Genomic DNA, 19,715 nt, shown 5'->3' on the forward strand with positions numbered 1-19,715 from the left:
ATTGTGTATTTTGTTGTACAGTTATTTTATTTTTTAACTTTAATTTATATATTTTATCTTATTCTTTCCCAGTTAAATTTACCCTTCATTCTAATTTGTGTTGTACAGTTATTTCATTTTTAACTTTAATTTTTATATTTTATTTTATTCCTTCCTAGTTAAATTTACCCTTTTTAATTTTCATATTTATTTCCTCTTATTCATAGCCTTTTCTTTTTTTCTTTAGGTCACGAGCAGTTGTCTAAGCATTTCACTGCATATCGTACTGTGTATGACTGTGTACGTGACAAATAAAATTTGAATTTGATTTACCACATGCTTGGGTTGTTGTAATTCACGAATCCACCGCTAGATGTCACTAGTTTCCACACAGTGCACATTTGAAACCAAGTGCAAAAGGAGAAGTCGTTTTTATGAAGAAAATATAAGCAACTAGCAAATAATGTAGAAAAATTAACAACAAGATGTAATTTTATTGATATCACCACTTTAGTGCGTTTCGTGGCTGGGACTGACATGCTCACACATGACATAAACAGACAGCATCCTTAAACGTCCCAAACAATAAATGTTTTAATAGTGATGACTACAAGATCTTCCTGCATGAAATTAATAATCTTTAGAGTAAAATGAATAAATATGATTATGATTATAGGAAATGGCATTATAAACTGATGCCGAGATATGACTAAAATGCATAGTAGTGTAATGCATGATGAACTCGAACAAACTACAATGGCTATAACAGTAAAAGTGCAAGCATTTTTTAAATAATATTTTAAAAAGTAACTGTGTTTGTGTTTCTGGTTGTGTCCATCAGGTCCTAACTTACATGTAGCATCACATGACAGGTAAACACGACATGATGAATCCAGCCTTGTGAGCATTCATTGGAGGGATAGTATTTTTCTTTTCATCTCATGCTGTAGATGTAAGAGTCAAAATAACATGTGCTGCAGATGCATTTTGTGCTACTCTACACAGTAGTTCCCCATGCTGGTCGCTTCCTTTCCCTTTTCCTGTCTTCTTTTTCTTCCTCCATCTCGGTTTCCTGCCAGCTGCAGCCATCGCTTTATATACCTCTCTATCTCCTCGTCCACGGCATCCTTACAGAACGAGTTCTGCCTGACTGCGTCTGCAGGGGTAAAAGGGGAGCAAAGTGAACACATGAAAGTAAGTAAATGCTTTAACTGTTTAAAATACACCATATTTTCTTGTGTGTCCTGTAGAAGCACACTCACTGAGGATAACTCTCTTGATGGTGAGGTTCTCTACTTTGTGCTTGTTATTTCTTCCCCTCCAGTTGATGTTTTTGGCCAAAGCGTTAGTAAAAAGCTTTGTCATTGTCCTCCACACACTGTGTTTGTTGGACAAACCTCCAGACAGGTCGAAGTAAGAGATCTGCACAGAAAGAATGACGTGCACATTAACTCATTAGTATATACGCCATGTGGCATTCCCCCTCCCCAAAAAACTATATATAATAATTGCTATAAATAACAAACTTTGGTCCTACATGGTTCATATCAACCAGGAAAGAATACGACAAAAAATGACAAGACTAATACTACTCCATATCAACACACCATTACAAATACATCTAACAGCTGCTTACATTTGCAGAAGTACATAAACCGCTAAACTGTTATTACAATTAAAGAGAAATGTTTATTGGTAAAAATTCAGTTTATTTTGACAAAGACCCAGAATGCAGAACCACAGGAAGAAAGAGTCTCACAGTAATTAATCAATCAAAGCTTTATTCGCCACATGCAGGTTGCCCTGCAGTGAAATGGGACCCCCGACCTTATATAGACACAACACAGACATTACATGGGGATACAAGTCGGAGATCGGCAGCGTTACAGAAAAACACTGAAATATACACAACAATGGGAAAGTACAAGAGGAAAAAAAGAGACCTCTACTCATGCTGTGCTTCCATGGTAGGACAGCATAAGAACAGGAAACAAAAAAACTCCTCTGCACAAAAAGCACATAAATGTCCACAGCACAACTTTGTGAAAGACATGACAAGCCACAGGATTGGGTGGGGGGTGAGGAGTAATACGAAGCGAACACAGCAGCCGCCCTAATTACAACTCCCTCCCCTCCTTGTGGCACAGTCCACCTTATTTGTATTAAAGTTACATCATCTTCAGTTTGACCCGCCAAGCCCAGAAAGTCAAGATGAGAATCAACCAGTCATCAGACTTCACCAAGCAAAATGCTAAAGTACCAAAAAACAGCACTGGCATACAAGAGCAAAGGACAACTACAAAAACAACTGAGGAGTAAATATAATTTAAGACTTGCATTATATGGTGGCCCAAATTATGTTTTCTAAAATTATCAATAAACCTTATAAAGAGAAAACATTTCCCAGTCATCACATGCAAACGTTAGTGAAAACTGACACAAGTTAAAACTGATAAAATTCCAACATCTGGTGATACTTACCATTTTCTTCTTCAGCTGTGGCTCAGTGCAGAGTCTGTGATCCAACGTTCTTAAATCCTGTACCGACTGCAGCGGCAGAGGAAGCGTCTCAGCATCTGGAGGTTCACACAGCAGATGAATTTTGTGACCGCGGTATTTTTAGAACAGTGCTGTTTTGCTTTTTGATGGTTTCCAGTGAAACGAGAACCTCTAGAAGTATTGCTTAAAAAAGAGATACATAATCACTTGTGTTGTCAGATACCAGAAAGCCTTTTATGTGCTATTCTTAGACTGACTGGAGCTGCATCTACCAAAGTACTACGTATTTGTAAATGTTCCTTCCTGTTTGGCTGCAGTTTCATTAAGCTGTGACTGACAGGTAGCAGCAGCCTTATATTTGGTTGGTTGGTTATGGAGAAAGTAGATAATTATGTGTGAATTATGTGGAACAATAGTCCAGTCATGGAGGTAGCAGTCTGACCTCCTTCTGCCTATCTGTCACTTCAGCTCCTGTAGCAGAATGCACAGGCAAAAGATGCACGTCCTGATATACTAAGCTGGGCAAATTCACACAACACTGATAGGGCAAAGGAAACAAAACTAAAGACTCAGGAAGAGGAATTAGTGAAGCGCTACAGGGCACAGCCAAAGCTAAGGCACTGCACTCAGAGCTTTGAACCATCCTGCCGTGGGAAAAGTGACATTGCAGCTCTTTAGTAAATATTGACAGTAGATTTTCAACAGCCAAAGAGGGTTTTGTTCTGGTGCAGACTGTTTGTAAATGTGCCCCATAATGCATTCAGTCTGTCCTGGATCTGTCTCCTTTCAGCAGGACTTGCCTGAAACAACTTACACCTTAGCAGATGCCCAGACCATCTCAAACAGAGCAGCAGCTGTACTCTAAGAGGGGTTTGAGTGTCAGGGTGAGCCAAAGAGCTCCACTCTCTGAGGGAGTTTGAGGATGGCAGGGGCTCTCAAGGCAAACTGGTCCTGTTTGAAGGGTCAGAGCAACTGCATGAAGGTAAGAATCAGCAGCCAAGGGTCCACCCTGTTGTGAGCAGTGGAGGTCCACTGCTTTGTGGTCAAAGGAAGAAGGCCTTTGGGGTCCAACTTCTGCATGCCTGAAAATTAAAATGAAACCTGATGTTACAGTAACGCTGTAAGAACAGAACCACAGATTATCTCAACAATTCTAATCCATTAGGATTTCAAAATACGGAATAATGATGCAAAAATATAATATAAACTGTTATGGTCACACATGGGTTGTGGAGCTGACATAGGGATGTACGTCTGCTACTGACATGATAAGGTCTATTGTGCATTAATGTTTGATGATACGGAGAGGTTGGAGCTGTGCTCCGTAGCTGTTGTGATCCGGTATAATTCAGACGGACTCTTGTAGCAGTACCTTCACACATCAACTTGTTTGTCTGAGAATGAGGAGTTTTTGCTTCACATTCAGTCTGTCAGTCTAAAAAGTTATTTAGATTTAGAATATAGAACCAATAAGCAGTCAACATTTTAAAACGTGCTAGAAGTGTTACTTAACAGACGTTTATCACCAGGTTTGATACTTGATAGCATTTTGCTAGCACAAACACATGGTTATGCAGTTTATTTCATCCCCCCCCCCAAATAGGACATTAATCTGGATTATTTTTGTTACATTTTGTTAACTGTGCTGTTAATGAGCTGTGGGTAGTGACCGAAAGAACGAGATTGCAGATACAAGCGGTGGAAATGGGCTTCCTCCAAACGGTGGCTGGCCTCTCCCTTAGAGATGGGGTAAGAAGTTCGGCCATTCGGGAGATGCTCCTCCACATCGAAAGGAGCCAGTTGAGGTGGTTCAGGCATCTGGCAAGGATGCCTCCTGGGTGAGGTTTTCCAGCATGTCCCACCGGGAGAAGGCCCGGGGCAGACCCAGGACACGCTGGCGAGATTATATCTCTCGGCTGGCCTGGGAACGCCTCGGTGTTCCCCCGGACAAGTTGGAGGAGGTGGCTGGGGAGAGGGAGGTCTGGGCTTCTCTGCTTGGGCTGCCCCACGACCCGGCCCCAGATAAGCAGAAGAAAATGGATGGATGGACATGTGGTTAACAATTAATGTAACTATCAGTACAGCGTAACTACAGGATATACAGACTGTAATCTGAACCAGCAGTTACATTTAGTCATATCTAGAGAGGATCTACAGGTTGTGATCTTTAGTAATAAATGTTATTCACTAGGTAAAATAAGTAAAACAATAAAGAAAACTCAGAAAAAAATAACCACTTTACATTCAAAATATGCTTGTTTTTGTTTTTTACATTTCATTTTTATTCAACTTTTTTTAAAACAGCATTAATTTTTTTTTTAAAGTTACCAAAAAATTATAAAAAGGAGGAATTAAAAGCAAATAAATTAAACAGAGACAATAAACTGTGGACAACACAGAATATATGCATGTTCTAGAAAACCTAAAAACATAAGACATGACAAACTCATGGTTAAACACAGTAACCATACCATAATACTAAGTGCAATAATCCTTTCTGTCATCGTTGTATTTTTACTCAGTTGTATATAGTATTTGTATTTGTATTCTATTTTTATCTTATTGTATATTTATTTTATTTTATTCTACTGTATATATTATTTTATTCTATTCTGTACAGTTGTGTACTGTATTTATTCTTATTGTATTCTAATTTTTGCCTCATAACTTTTGCACTGTCCACTTCCTGCTGTGACAAAACAAAACAAATTTCCCACGTGTGGGACTAATAAAGGTTATCTTATCTTATCTTATTACTATTATTATTATTACTTCTGAATGAAATTAGTACACATCCTTGAGTCACTTTTGCTTGGTGTATTCTGAGTGCAAAGGCAGGAAGTACAGTAACCACCTTTTCAGAAGAGGAAGAGGAAGCAAACCAAACCTACTCACACTTCTTAGAAAAACTTTAAACCAAGTTCAGGAGTTTCAGTCTTTCAGACCCCTGTGAGAAAAATCAAACTGAAACAAACAGTAGTAAAGAATTTGCTACTGCACTGAATCCTGATCATCGAAAATGTAAAAAACAACAATAGCGATATACATTATGCAGCTTTATTTAAAGAATGGCTTATCCAAACTCTCCCGAGGAGGTGAGAATCATGTCTGAGTGCCAAGCAAAGGGTTTTACAGAAGGGAAACACAAAGAGTCTTCATGGTTTCACAGTGAATACAAACTTACCTTTCACCCTCAACAAGACCAACATTTTTTTTTACTAACTGAGAAAACTCATGGTAATAAAAATTTTTAGAACTAAAAATATAACAACAGCACACAGAATACAGCCAAGATTATAAATGACACAACTCGTGTGGGCGTGTCCTGCCGTCTCTCCTGCCTTAGGCGATGCCCTTTTTGTACAGCTGACTAATCGGCAATTAAGAGTATTTAATTGAAAAAGGTGCGCTCTAGCACTGGAGAGCCTTGTTGGTTTTTTGAGCTAGTGAGCTGTGCGTGGTGGCTGTTTGCTCTGTGGAGAGGAGTCCGTTTTGGTTACTAACCCTTTTTAGCTTCTCAGTTTAATGACCAACTCCTGGGTTTTGTTTTCCTTCTTTAAAAGGTGATAGTGGATTGTCTATCTCTTTTAGGTTAATTACTAATAGAAACATTACTAAAACCCTTTAATTGAACCATTTTGGCTCCCTGTCTCCTTTTTTTCAACACAGAAACCTTTTGTAACTTTCCCTTATCCCCAGTCCTTTAAGGGTGGAACGTAACCCACTTTCTTAAAAATGACTTCTTGACTACCATCATTCTACTGATGAGGCTTTAGTGAACAGCAGATGGATCATCTAAAGCAGGGGTCCCCAATCCCAGTCCACGAGGGCCGGTGTCCCTGCAGGTTTTAGATCTCACCCTGGCTCAACACACCTGAATCACATGATTAGTTCATTACCAGGCCTCTGAAGAACTTCAAGACATGTTGAGAAGTTAATCTATTCATTTAAATCAGCTGTGTTGGATCAAGGACACATCTAAAGCCTGCAGGGACACCGGCCCTCGTGGACTGGGATTGGGGACCCCAGATCTGAAGGGTCAGATGGATCTTTCAGGTTCTGTGTCAGATATTTGCTGGATTGTTTCCTAGACAGCGTTTTAGACCAGCCCTCTTCTTCTTTTGTTCTCCACTTGTCCAAGGATATGACGGACACAATGCTGAGATTAGCAGCTCTGTTGAAATCCATTGTTGATGCCAAAATATTATTTTATGCCTGTTATACTGTATTATCTTTGGAATTTTTCATAGATCTCTGCTAAGCCGTCTGTTACGTGATGACAAACATTCCTTTGAAAATGTATTGGTATAGGAACTGAGCTTAAAATGAGCCAACCCCCCCCCCCCCCCCCCCAAAAAAAAAACAAACAGCCAATGTCAAAAGGAAAAACTTGGAAAGACCTTCAAAACACCTGGAGATCCATCACTCGAGACCACTTTATGACCATCACAAGGAAGCCCGACTTACTGGAAACAAAAGATAAAGAAATGAGGGGTGACTCAAGACTTTTGTACAGTGCAGTATTTTTTGATTATTCAGTGCTCAAAATAATCCTTATTTATTTTATACTGGGCTTAGCACGCCCCTCAGTTTATCTTCTCTGAAGCATTTTGACAGACAGAAGCTTTGAAAAGCACGTGGCTCAAGCTGCTGTGCTCACAGTCACATCTATATATGCCCATTTTGGGGGGATTCATTTGCTGTGACCTCATACAAAAAGTTTTGTAAGTAAAAAAAAAAAAAAATCTATGAAATGGAGCTTCAGAGTATCTGTGAATGGTAGTCATGGCCATTGATCAGTGGGCCTTGATCAGTGCTCATGAGAATCTAAAAAAATCTTTATGTCTGAACACAAGTGTTTAAAAGTTTCAATATTTAATTGTGTTTTTCAATTGAAGTTACAGTCATTTCAAAAGTATTCAGATCCATCTATCATTTATCTCTTAAAGGGATATAAATTCTTTATTTTTCCCATCAGTAGTGCCAAAACCTGCATCACTACACTGAAGCATGGTAGTGGTATCATGATTTATTTCTTAACAGTAAGCACAGATCTCTGGTTGTGATGGTGTTGTAACCACCAGAGATCTGTGCTTTGATGATGTCTTTTTAATTTTTGGTTGAATTTACTTAACCAGAGTTTAACCAGAACATGACCTGTGACCTTTAAAGCCACCTGCAAAACATTTCTAAAAACACAAGTTCACTTTGTCACTAAAACCAAAACAGATTTTTTTTTTTTTTTTTTTTTTTAAAGTACAGGGGTCTGAATTCTTTCTTAAGGGACAGTAACTTGGTGGTTTTCTAAGTAGTGACTGTGATAACATCTTCTGTGAACTAGCTGGTTTCAAAGCTAATTATGAATCAAATATTTATAATTAATAAAAGGCATCTTGATAAAGAGGTTTCAACCTACATCTTTCTGACTCAGCAAATGTCAAAAGGGTAGAATAAATTTTGTTGGGTAAGTAAGCGGGCCCACCATCGTTCTTTTTCCAAGTATTCAAGCTAGAAAGGCAGTAGGCAGGATAGCCCGATTGTTAGCAACAGTGACTTATTCATCGAAGTGATGAAGAAAAATACTCAATATTCAGAGACAATAAAGAGAAAATCCTGACGAAAACTCAAATAAATGAAGATTGTGCACCGGGCTGTAGAAAGAAGGCTGTAAAGATATGTCATTAGCATCACTGGGAAAAGAAAGGATGCATTTCTCAGTGACAGGCTTCTCCATGATCACTGTTTTTAATGACACAACACATCACTGAAATGAAAGATTTGAAGGACTTCAAGGAATGCAAGAAAAAAGACAATTTTTAGATACTTGTATTGACAATCTAATACCTGAAATGCAAAAATAACACACAAAGATTACTTTAAAGACTACACATTCTGCGGTGGTGCTTGTAGTTCTGGCTGATAGTTAAAAAATATACAAGTAACTGAATTAAAAATGTATATTTTGTGCATTATGTTTATAATTTAAATGTCTTTGTTACCACTGTTTTACGATCATGTGGTGACTTAACTCCTCAAGCTACATTTCTAGAGGTTTGGACTTAAAGACGATGTATTTCACAGGCTGATTTTACAGTGACAGCCATCAACAGTGTCAGATGTATAAGCTTTAAACAAACTGAGCTGTTTGAAACTCAGCTATGTTAAAAAGAAATAAATCCTACAGCTTTAATTTTGGCTTCTTTACCACAACTAGAAAAGCAAACTGATAATTCTGTTTAAAACAGTGCCTATAGATCGTTAAATGGCACTGCAAGAGAAATTTATATTCTCAAATTTGTTTTCAACAAAAACACAAACACATGTTACATTTTTCATTTTAGTATATTCTTGGTACCAGAGGTTATTTCCACGAAAGCAATCGGCCCTAATTTCCGTGAAGTTTTTTGCATAAATGTGCACCAGTCTCTGTTGCAACATGTTTGAGGATTTTCTTCCTGCTGTTTAAATCCTCCTGCAACATTTTAATGAAATTTACATCGTTAACGAAGCCAGCCCAAAAGAAAGAGTTTCTTACAGTGTCATGATATGTTTCATATATTTTAGACATGTTATTAGCTCTTGACCAGATTCTAAGAAATGCCCCCACACTTTTTTACCCCCAGTACCTTAAAGTGGCAGTAAAGCCTAGATGCACATTATTTAAATTAGACAGTGTCACCTAATCTGGAACTAATGACTCCAATTTAAATCTAGAAGTGTACTTATGTTTTCCTTCTGACTGATGTGCTGTTTATGTATTTAAAGTGATCAAAAAATGTCGTAAAATTAAATGCCGTTAATAATGGGCACAGTTATGAGGATGAAATGTTTATCTAAATACATTAAAAAAAATCTTTTTTCAACAGCGCTGTCGTTTGTGCTAAAACCTCTTTTGGCAGGTCGCACTCAAAGATGGTGTGAAAAGCCTCCACCTAGACACACAGCGCTGTCTGTGCTTCAGCATCGATGCGATGAATCATTAAAATGAAGAAGCCACTTTCAGTACTTCCCTCAAAAGTTTCATAATGTTACTCGAAAGCAGTTTTCACACATTCACTGCAGCCGTAAAGTCTTCTAAACATTACCTGAAGAGAGATTGTGAATACCCAGTGCGGTCGAATCGGATATTAGCCGATTTTAACCTCCAAGACCCCTGCTGAGCTCCCTCCCAGCACACTGGGAACGCTCCCTGGCCTAAACCATGCACAGTGATTCCAGTAGTGCAAAGTGTTTGTCTGAGCAGACTATTTCCTCCTTTCTGCTACATGTGAGATAAGACAATTCTAGAAAAACAGTTCAGCTGTTGCTTCGTTAGGTGAAGCACTGGAGACTGCTGCTCACTTAAGTCATGTTTCGTTTCCCTTTCTTTCCACTTCCCTGTTTTCCTAGCATTCAAGATATCTGTCACGATGCTCTTTTTTAGCTTCATGATAATTTTTGTATAAAATGAGTACTGCATACATTAAGTTCTCATTTTTATTCTTCAGCCTCCACCTCACTCAATCCTCAGCATCCTCTTCTGCCACACCAACCCGCTCAGTGGCGGACCTAGCCTGTTTGGCGCCCTGGGCGAACACTCCCTCTCATTGCTGCTTCACCTTAACATCCGTCTCCCTGTCTCATTCGCACACATGAATTCTGTCATGCTTCTGCTGGCTTTCATTCCTCTTCTCCTCAGTGCATACCTCCACCTCCTCTTTAATCTGACTACAGACCTGAAAACCTGATGTAATCCCACCTCACCTTGAATCCATCTGTCACTTGTGCTGCACAACTGTCCTTCTCACCGTCCTCATCCATAACCTGCACCACATCCACAACGACACAGTGCATCTACACTGCTCCATCAACGAAGGCAAAATGCTCTCTCTTGGCATGAAACTACTATATAAATTTTTTTTTTTTTTTTTTAAAAAGCACAATTTAGACTGGCAGCATGGTGGTTAGAACTACTGCCTCACAGCAAGAAGGTCCTGAGTTCAATTCCACCATCATGCAAACTCCACACAGGAGTTTGCATGTTCTCCACGTGCTTGTGTTGGTTCTCTCTGGGTACTCTGGCTTCCTCCCACAGTCCAAAGACATGCAGTTAGTGAGGTTAGGTTAACTGGTAACTCTAAATTGCCCATAGGTGCGAATGGTTGTCTGTCTCTAAGTGTTAGGCCTATGGCTGACTGGCAACCTGTACAAACTGAAGACAGCTTGTATAGGCTCCTGCAACCCTGACAAGGATGAGTGGACGAGAATAAATGAATGGATAATTTAGACTAGTAGAAATTTTTTTTGCAGATTTTCTCTAGGGTTCTTTGGGCAGTATTGTGTAGTGAAAATCATGTGATAAGTTCTTGTGTGTTTGGAGGTCCTTCCTCGGACTGATTAAAGACTGGCATTAAAACTGCAGTATCAGTAAATCAGTCTCAGCTCACTGTTTTGCCCCAGGTTCTTCATGGGTAAATCTATGCACACTTTGCCAACCACAAACGACTGAAACCTGTAGTTGTGTAGGAGGGAAGCTAAATTACCTGTTACTACCTCGTTCGTTTTAAAACCTGACTGTTTTTTCAGGCGTCTGTCCACGAATCACGTTTCTCACGTAATGTATTTCTACTGTAACAGCCTTATCTGGGGGTTTTACTTTGCAAACATGCATGAGAAGCATCGTTCTGCCTAGTCAGTGTTATTACTCAGTCAGCCCCAGCTTATCTTTTTCTTATAGTTTTTCTTGACAAATGTTACTTGGCTTGATGCTTACCCTCCCTGCTGGTCCAGCAAACTGGCCTCACACACCTGCAACCAATGATAGCCACTGGGGTCCTGTTTAACAGGTGAGGGCTCACCAGAGTGGGCGTGTTGACGGGGAAAAGCCGCCACTGTGTCATGGCATTTGGGGGAAATTTGTGCAGGAGCAGCTGCACCTACATGTGATGAACAGATAGATGAATAGAAAAATGAGTGGGTGGATTCCATCTAATTCAATATCGACTCATTGTACTTACCACCAGACTTGACTCAGTGGTTGTTCGGCTGTTTTCAGCGCTGCTGACAGAGCAGGAAAGTTCATCCTGCCGCACTCTGCCCACCTAAAGCCGCAGCACCTTCGGCTCACTTTTACTTTTGTCTGACTTGGACCCCAGCTTTCTTATGTCTTTGTCCCTTTCGGCCACCATCCTCTGGTGCTCCTGCACCCTTCCGTTTCAGGTGCCGCAGATAACGTGGGTCAGTGTTTACAGCCGCGGCTTCCTCTTCGGCCAAATATGGTGTACAACCGCAGAAGTCGGGCTTGTTATTACCCAAAGTTACTCACACAACGAGCCGCCAACAGATGACAACAGCACCGGGGGAAAGGAAAGTATCTACAGCCACAGTCTGGTGTTGAAATTCTTAGAGAGGCCAGAAATACGATATAAAGCTCAGTTAAACCTCCACATTTAAATCACCCCATTCTGCCGAATGACTTCTTCTTCGGTGGTGTTTGAACGTCCGCTCGGCCGCAGCCGCCGAAGGAGTCACAGGGAACTGTAGTTTTAAGTTTAAATCTTTAACACACTCGCACAACATCAGTGAATGATGGTAGAAATATAATTTCAGGATGGGAAAAAATCAAAACCTTATTTGTGACTAAAGTCAATTTGATGGTGATTCTACAAATGGATTGTATATGCTCTCATCAAAGTTGTAATAGTTAATTAAAGCCGAGATGAAAATTAAAACTAGATGTGAATGATATTTTAGTTTATTAAAAAATACAATTAAAAAAGCTAAAACATTAAAACTACCTTCACTTGATTTCAAAAGTTAGACTTTTCTTTATTGTAATAGCTACAGATTTTCCTAAATCTTACCTCTGACATATATTCTCCATACAGTAATGATTAAGAAGACTAAACTGAACTAACTAAAACTAAATATTCTCAAATAAATAACTTAACTGAAACAAGAAGATCCACTCTGGAAACTAACTGAAACAAACGTGATTTAAAAACAAAAGTTAAAACGAACATAAAATACACTAAAACTAATAATTCTGCCCCTGGATGGTCTGCAAGTGCGATTATTATTTGTTTCTAGAAGGACTTTTTTGGTACATATGTGTTGCTTCCCAAGCTACATACTAATTAGAGACGAGAAATCTATCAGTACTATGAGGGACTCTGGAGGCTCTGTTATGCTGTGAGTGGGAATTTTGCTGGCATTATTTGGGGCCACTTATCCCATTAAATGGTAGAAATAACTGAAAATCAATAGAAAGTTGTTCTGAATGATCTCATTTTGGTGTGAAAAACTGGAGAAATTTGTCACCGTGTGCTGTACGCATGTGTATGAAAAGAGTATCCTCTCAATCTGTCACATTTAACATCATTCTTCACCTTAGAAGTGACAGTTAAAGAAACCAATGTGTGCTGAATAAAACGAAAAAGCAATTTCCATGGCTGTTACAAAGCATCCCAGTCCACCATGGTGACTGTCATCTGCAGGCTAAAAATTAAAGCTGCTTTAGACTAAAAGACCCACAAAAACAGCACTGGTTATGTTGACTGGAGAAATAAATAGTAAAACTTTCGTATTGAGGTTACACTTTATTGTTCCCTTAGGAAAATTTCAAAACAATCATTTCCACTGAATATTTGCATCACCTGCACAACAACTTGGAGATGGATAATGATCCAGGAAAGATCCAAAAACATCTCTCATAAGTCAGTAAAACAAGAACAAAGTTACTGATTTAAGCATAGATATGGATCTTTATCTCTTTTATTGTTGATTTCTTAGTAAAAGCTAAATGCAAAGTATAAACATATTGCAAATAAGGTAGATTAAATTAAAAAAAAAAAACGGAACAAAACACTTTCCCCATACAGCTACAGAAAATCATATCATCCAAAGCTCTAGTGGAATTCACAAACATTCACGTCTTAACATTCTGCAGTCAGAATGCGTCAAGTGTTAACATATGCAAATCAGCCAAAGCAGAAGCCTACTCTATGTGTTATATGGTGTTTTTTATGTTTTTGTCATAAAAAATGATAATCACATACATTTGAACAGATGTAAATGTTGTATGAAGTTCAAGCACAAACCCGCTGCTATCAAGAACACACAGCAACTTGCAACAAGTGAACTGGCCAGCTTCAAGCCACTTCATGGAATCTCTCCTGCCATGTGGTCTACAGCCGTGGCTGTCAGTGCCACCACTCTTATGAATTTTTCTGGCTCCAAACAAACTGACAGAACCATTTCCTGCTTTAACTCTCGCGCTCATGCTGGGAATCAGATGAAACTTTTACATTGCTCTCTTTAGACAGTAAAACAGGAACAACACCTTCAGCTGTTTTGTTAAGAATGCAGTAATCACTACAGTAACATGGTGCTAGAGTCTCAACAACAGGACTGCTTGGTAAACTGCACTCTGGGCTTTGTGTCACATCCTCAAAGCTGCAGCCAGAGTCAACACAGCTGATATCCAGGACATCTTCAGGTGGAGAGGAGGCAATCTCTGCCTCCCTGCCCCTCTCCCAGACGGAGCAGGGGAGCTGAGTATAAGAGGTGTTAGCTGGACAGACCATAGCTATAGGAGCAGGAGCCATATCCATCCCAGGCAGGCCAACGTAGGAGGTCGGGCACTGAGGGAATGCCAGCTGAATCACTGGAGGGTTTAGGAAGGTCTGGGTCTCTTCTGGGTCCTTCGTGTTGGGTTTTGGCACAACAGCCACTCTATCACTTATCATGCCCTCATCGGCTTTGTGCATTAGTACATTTTTACCTTTCGGAGAAAGCCATTCCTGCAAATTAAACAAAATGAAGATGCATCAGGTGTGACGCAGTAGAAAAAAGCACACTTGTGTACTACCTGCACTCTCAGAATATGAAGCACCAATGCAGTATAGATGTTTAATGGTTTGTCATGGTAACATGCTGCCGTTACAAATTTGACTTAGGGTGTTTATTTTTTTACTTGCAGTTTTTACCATCTGTCATTGCAACCATATTTGAGTGGTTCATTTCTGGTCCTATTGACCGGGGAAAGCTTTTTCTCACAGCAGCCAGATACACAGTATCATAAAGTCTAACAACTAACTCAAGGAGGGACATTTGTAGAACCGCTACATGAACAGAAACAGACTTCTCATGCTTGTTTGTGAGGCTTTAGCACTGTTTGTTATCATTTGGCCATCCACTCCTGCTCTGACTGAAAGGTCTCATTCTGCTTCTGAGGGGATTACCTTGAACTCTTCAACTCATATTTCTAGTGCAGAGTTGAGTATTGTGCTTCCATGAACTGTTTTTAACTGAATCGTGTTAGCAAAAATTGTGTGATTTGCCATAAAACTTGGTATGAATATGGTAGCACAGGACGAATGTCTTAATGATGCGCCGACTTTTTATCTAAAGTCACTTGTAGTTAGAGTTTATTTATCCTTTGAAAGATCTGGAGCTCTGCGTCACACGATTGAGGGTTTGCTTTCCAGCAACTGGGTTTATTTCAGTAAGACTGATGAACTGTCAAAATCCTATTTTGCTGAATGCTTTCTTTTATCACCAGTTACCAGATGGTCAACATGATAGACAGAACACATCCTTACACTAAACTCAGCATGTTTGCATTTCTAGTTTGACAATATGCTGGTATTCACATTTTTTGCAGCATCAGAATGTTACTAAAGTGTCACAAACACTATGAACGCTGTCTTTGACTGACACATCAAATAAATAAGGATGCCAGAGATGTTCCTGTTAGGGGTAACCACAGCAGATTATCTGCCTACCCATGGACCTTGACCAATTCACTGTGAAGTTATCATTACTATGTGATAGATGTGTATAAAGCTTATACACATCTATCATTAATTATGTGGTCTTCTTACATCTCATTTCTAACGTGTCATTTTGCACTGTGCTTCCATTGTGACCCTTATGTTAGGATTCCTGCACTTAATTGATTTTAACAGAAGTTAAAATTAAGCTTCTTCAGAAATCACTCATGTTATCTCCTTACCTGGAGATCACCTTTATGTTGCTGATACAGAGGCTGAAAGAAAGGAGCCGGGGATGGCGTGTGGGACAGAGTTTTTATCTTCATCCTGCCACACAGACACAAAATATGAATAAGAGGCACATTATCCTCATCAGACATGCAATCATTCCAAAGCTTAGATGAATTACCTTGCAGCTGGACTGTAGAATACAAACAGCAGAGCTCCCAAAACCAGACACAGTGGGAACAGATATTTGGCCAATAATAATAATAAAGTTTCTGGTTCTGAAATTACACAGAATTATTGACTCACACTACAAAGATGGCAGCAAGTCCATTATCTATCAAGTATCTGTGCTATTTTACAAAAGCGCTGAGAGAAAGGGAAGAGAGCAGCACTTGTTTTTGATAAACATTGTTCAGAGAAAACACCTCACAAGACAACAAAAGGCTGCTTCACACGAGCAGCGTCCCACCTATGTTTGTGATTATGAATAGCATTAAATAAACCTAAAAATCCATTCCTTTATCATTGTCATAAAATTGCTAAAGCAAATGTAGTTGAATTTTACTGTTAGCATATTTTTAGAAAGCTCCAGATAACAGAGGCCTTTTTTTACTTATGAAAAATGTGTCCTTTACCTTCTTCTGCTTTGTTTTCCCAGCATGTTGGTTGACTCCATTCACTCCAAGTTTCACTATATGTTTGAGGTCTATATCTTGCTTTAATGCAATATTCACTATTTTTCAGGTGCAATTTCCGATTAATAGATTCAAACTTCTTTTGGGGTGGAACCGTAAAAGTCTGTGGAAATGTTTAAAGAAACAATTATTGTTTGATTCTTTTAGAATAAAACACATTCTTAGTAAATATACTGCACATAACAGTTCATCTTACTTTGTTCTCACTGCTTTCAGGTGTTTGAAGTAATATTTCATACATGAGGTAACCACCAAGGTATGAATGGTTATCATATCGACTTTTAAATGTAATGTTGAGAGTCTCTGTTGTTTCTTGGACCACAAGCTCAGGCGGAGGTTTCAGCTGAACTGATTAGAAATATCAATCAAATCATATTTAGGTATATCAAAATGTTCCTCTAAGCATCAAGGGGGTGCATAATATTTTTTTCAGACTATCATTAAAAATGAAGCACATTAACATATTAAGACAAAATCAACAACTACAAATGTAATTCATACTTACTGTGATTTGCTAAATTAAATTCATTTTCTAAATTGATGCATTGAGATTCATCACAAATGTCAATTTCATAGGAATTATAATCCGCCCAAGGCTTATTGTTGAGTTGACATTCACAGTAGTAACTGTGATTCATCACCACAAGTGGACAAGAAGGGCTTTTGGAGCAAAAACAGAACATGGACATGTTTGTGAATTTAGAAGCAGAAACACACACTTTCAATTCTGTAAGAAGAATCAAGTATTTTATGTATTTATTTAAGAAAAACTTACTTGTGTTCGGAGTTCTCCTTGAAATATAGGCTGTAGTTCGTTTTGTTCTTTCCCAATGGAATAGCAGTGATGTTGTTGAAGACACAAGTAATGTTGTGTATATAGTCAGTCACACACATCCATGACGGTACATCAGCTAGAAAAAGAAAAAGTAGAAGAAAAGAAATATTCAATTATTATTTCACAGTTTCTGGTATTGATTACTTCAATGCTATACTTGTGTATGATAAGGTAACACACACTGGATACTCCTATGTTTTTGTGCCTTATACAATTAACCTTGTAATCATCTGACTCTGGGCGCTCTGTGGTCTTAATTCTATTGGATTTGACTTCAGCCTTTGACATGGTTGACCATGATATCCTTTTGGCAAGGTTGGAAATGTTCTATCATGGTTTAAATCATATTTCTCTGAGAGGTCGTTCTCTGTCATGATGGGAAAATATTCCTCTTCTTCTGCCCTTTTTCGCTGTGGTGTGCCCCAGGGCTCGGTATTGGGTCCTGTGTTGTTTTCTCTGTACATGCTGCCCTTGGGCTCCATTTTTGAAAAACATAATGTCTCTTTTCACTGCTATGCTGATGATATTCAAATCTACCTCCACCTGACTGGGGATGTTTCATCTTCACTACATCCTCTGTTTGATTGTCTGAGGGATGTCAAAGACTGGTTATCACGTAACTTTCTTACTTTAAATGAAAAGAAGACAGAAATGATTGTTTTTGATAGAAATATGCCTCTGGGACAACTGACCGGCACACTCGGGCCTGTTGCTAACCACCTCACTGATGCTGTTAGGAATCTTGGAGTTTTCATGGATAGTTCCTTCAAACTAGATAAACAGGTTTCTACTGTGGTAAAAACCAGCTTTCACCAACTACGCCTAATTTCTAAGGCTAAACCTTATATACCACGCAAAGATCTGGAGAAACTCATTCATGATTTCATCACTTCAAGACTGGATTATTGTAATTCTCTCTACTTGGGCCTCCAATCTTCTCTTCTTCAGCGATTGCATCTGGTCCAAAATGCTGCAGCACGTCTCTTGACCGGCAATAGAAAGTATGATTCTATCACCCCTGTTCTGGCCAACTTACATTGGCTTCCTATTAAATACCGAATTGATTTTAAAATTTTATTGTTTACTTATAAAATCCTAAACAATATGGCACCTGACTACCTAGCTGATCTCCTCTGTCTGTATAGCCCTCAGAGAGCACTAAGATCATCGGGCCAACTGCTCTTAGTGCAACCTAGGTCTCGGCTGAAGACCAGAGGAGGCCGTGCCTTTGCCGTTGCTGCACCCAGCTTATGGAATACTCTTCCTCTTCATATTCGCGCATCAGATTCCATTCAGTCTTTTAAATCACGTCTAAAAACTTATTTGTTTAACCTGGCATTCAGGGCTAATTAGGGTAATTTACATCTGGCTTTGCATTTAGATTATGTAATTATTTTATATTTTATTTATTTTATTTATATCTGTAATTTATATTTTATATTGTGATTTTTTATCTGTATCATGATTTTACTGGAAAGCACTTTGGTGTACTTCGGTCTTTAAAATGTGCTATATAAATAAATTTTGATTGATTGAATTTTGATAATCACCAGTTTAGAGGGTAAATCTCTTGCTAGCAGCTCAGTCATCCCATGTGCACACTCCCTTAAAAGGTTCAATCCTTAAGAAGGCACTCTATTTATTTTTTTATTTAAAACCTTGATTGGTAAATAACCAGCATATCCAGCTGTCAAATATGTAGCAGAGTAAAAAAAGTACATCATTTCTCCACAGTAATAGAAATAAAAATCAATTTTACTTGATAAACATCAAGCTACTTTCCATATTTAATAATCAAAATATTAATCAAAGCTCAAAACCAACAACATGTGATATGATGATAGCTAACATGTGTGACTATTTGACATTTAAACATAACCTCTGAACCTCCTACTGTTACTGACAACTGGAATGTATGACATTAAAAGCTATGCAGTTAATCATAGTAGGAAGAAAAGGATGATATGATACAGCCACAAGATGAGATAAACCATAAGCTGCCTTACTAATGACTTCCCATAGCTAAGTGAAAAACATCTCCATACAAATGAGCAATACCTTCGATCCCGCTGGTCACTGCAAGGATGCCGCAGCACCAAAGCCCAAACAGGAGCTGCCAGCACTTCATGTCTTTTTGAACACAGGTATCGTTCTGTGGATATGAATAAAACATATATGTTTAAAGCCTCTTTGAATTTTGCATTACAATGTATCTACTTCTTCAGTATTATGAAATTTGTACCATTTCATCTATATTACAATTGATTAGAATTTATCTTTTCGTAAACTACACTTGTCATAGGAAAATAACAAATAAAATGCATCAAGTTTATAACTTTTCATAATGAATAAATTCACCAGCTGACATGAGTTCAGTGATATTTTAGTAAATGTGCCATTACCTCAGCTCTGTGGTGCCACTGATGTCTCAGACGGTGAATGAGACATAGAGCTGAGGTTTAAACTTATCAATCACATCACAGGAAGTCTTTTTTTTTACGTCATTGGGTTTTTTTTCCCCCTCTTGCCTTCTTGGTTTGGGCACGTGCTTTTGATTTAGTTTCATTGTACTAATAAAACTGTTCAGTCTCTGAAGATTATCCGGTTCTTTAAAGTTTTTTTTTCCGTGATACAAAACCTAAAGAGACATTGTTTTATGTCACTTAGGGTTGCATTTTTATTCGCTTTAGTGCACGTGCAAGTTTCTTTTTTTAAAAATCAACTTTG

At 38.6% G+C, this 19,715-nt stretch overlaps 2 protein-coding genes and 1 long non-coding RNA gene across 5 annotated transcripts; 1 reads left to right on the forward strand and 2 right to left on the reverse strand.

Moving 5' to 3' along the window:
• Positions 1-485: 485 nt before the first annotated feature.
• On the reverse strand, positions 486-11,937 carry LOC309717871 (uncharacterized protein). 3 transcript variants are annotated; one of them, XM_082552749.1, is made up of 5 exons: positions 11,475-11,937; positions 11,231-11,393; positions 2,461-2,555; positions 1,242-1,401; positions 486-1,135 (listed from the first exon to the last, which is right to left on the reverse strand). In XM_082552749.1, the coding sequence occupies exons 2-5, from the start codon at positions 11,355-11,357 to the stop codon at positions 972-974; spliced, it is 546 nt and encodes a 181-aa protein (XP_082408875.1). In that variant the 5' UTR covers positions 11,358-11,393; positions 11,475-11,937; the 3' UTR covers positions 486-971. The 3 variants fall into 3 exon arrangements, with proteins under 3 accessions (XP_082408875.1, XP_082408873.1, XP_082408874.1); XM_082552747.1 differs by lacking the exons at positions 486-1,135; positions 1,242-1,401 and adding an exon at positions 4,172-4,478 and having other exon boundaries at positions 2,467-3,560; XM_082552748.1 differs by lacking the exons at positions 486-1,135; positions 1,242-1,401 and adding an exon at positions 4,149-4,478 and having other exon boundaries at positions 2,467-3,560.
• LOC309717872 lies at positions 5,379-6,824 on the forward strand. Its single transcript, XR_014279836.1, has 2 exons — positions 5,379-6,284; positions 6,508-6,824. It is a non-coding gene; the product is annotated as an uncharacterized lncRNA (long non-coding RNA).
• Positions 11,938-13,059: 1,122 nt separating the features above from the next.
• On the reverse strand, positions 13,060-19,412 carry LOC309716441 (interleukin-21 receptor-like). The gene is made up of 9 exons (XM_082550241.1): positions 19,391-19,412; positions 19,047-19,140; positions 16,929-17,064; positions 16,659-16,813; positions 16,350-16,501; positions 16,094-16,256; positions 15,640-15,736; positions 15,473-15,557; positions 13,060-14,258 (listed from the first exon to the last, which is right to left on the reverse strand). Exons 2-9 carry the CDS (start codon positions 19,114-19,116, stop codon positions 13,722-13,724), a joined length of 1,395 nt encoding a protein of 464 aa, XP_082406367.1. The 5' UTR covers positions 19,117-19,140; positions 19,391-19,412; the 3' UTR covers positions 13,060-13,721.
• Positions 19,413-19,715: the final 303 nt, after the last annotated feature.

Source organism: Aulonocara stuartgranti, assembly GCF_965226115.1.
Source record: "Aulonocara stuartgranti genome assembly, chromosome: 11".
In the NCBI taxonomy this organism is placed as follows: domain Eukaryota; kingdom Metazoa; phylum Chordata; class Actinopteri; order Cichliformes; family Cichlidae; genus Aulonocara; species Aulonocara stuartgranti.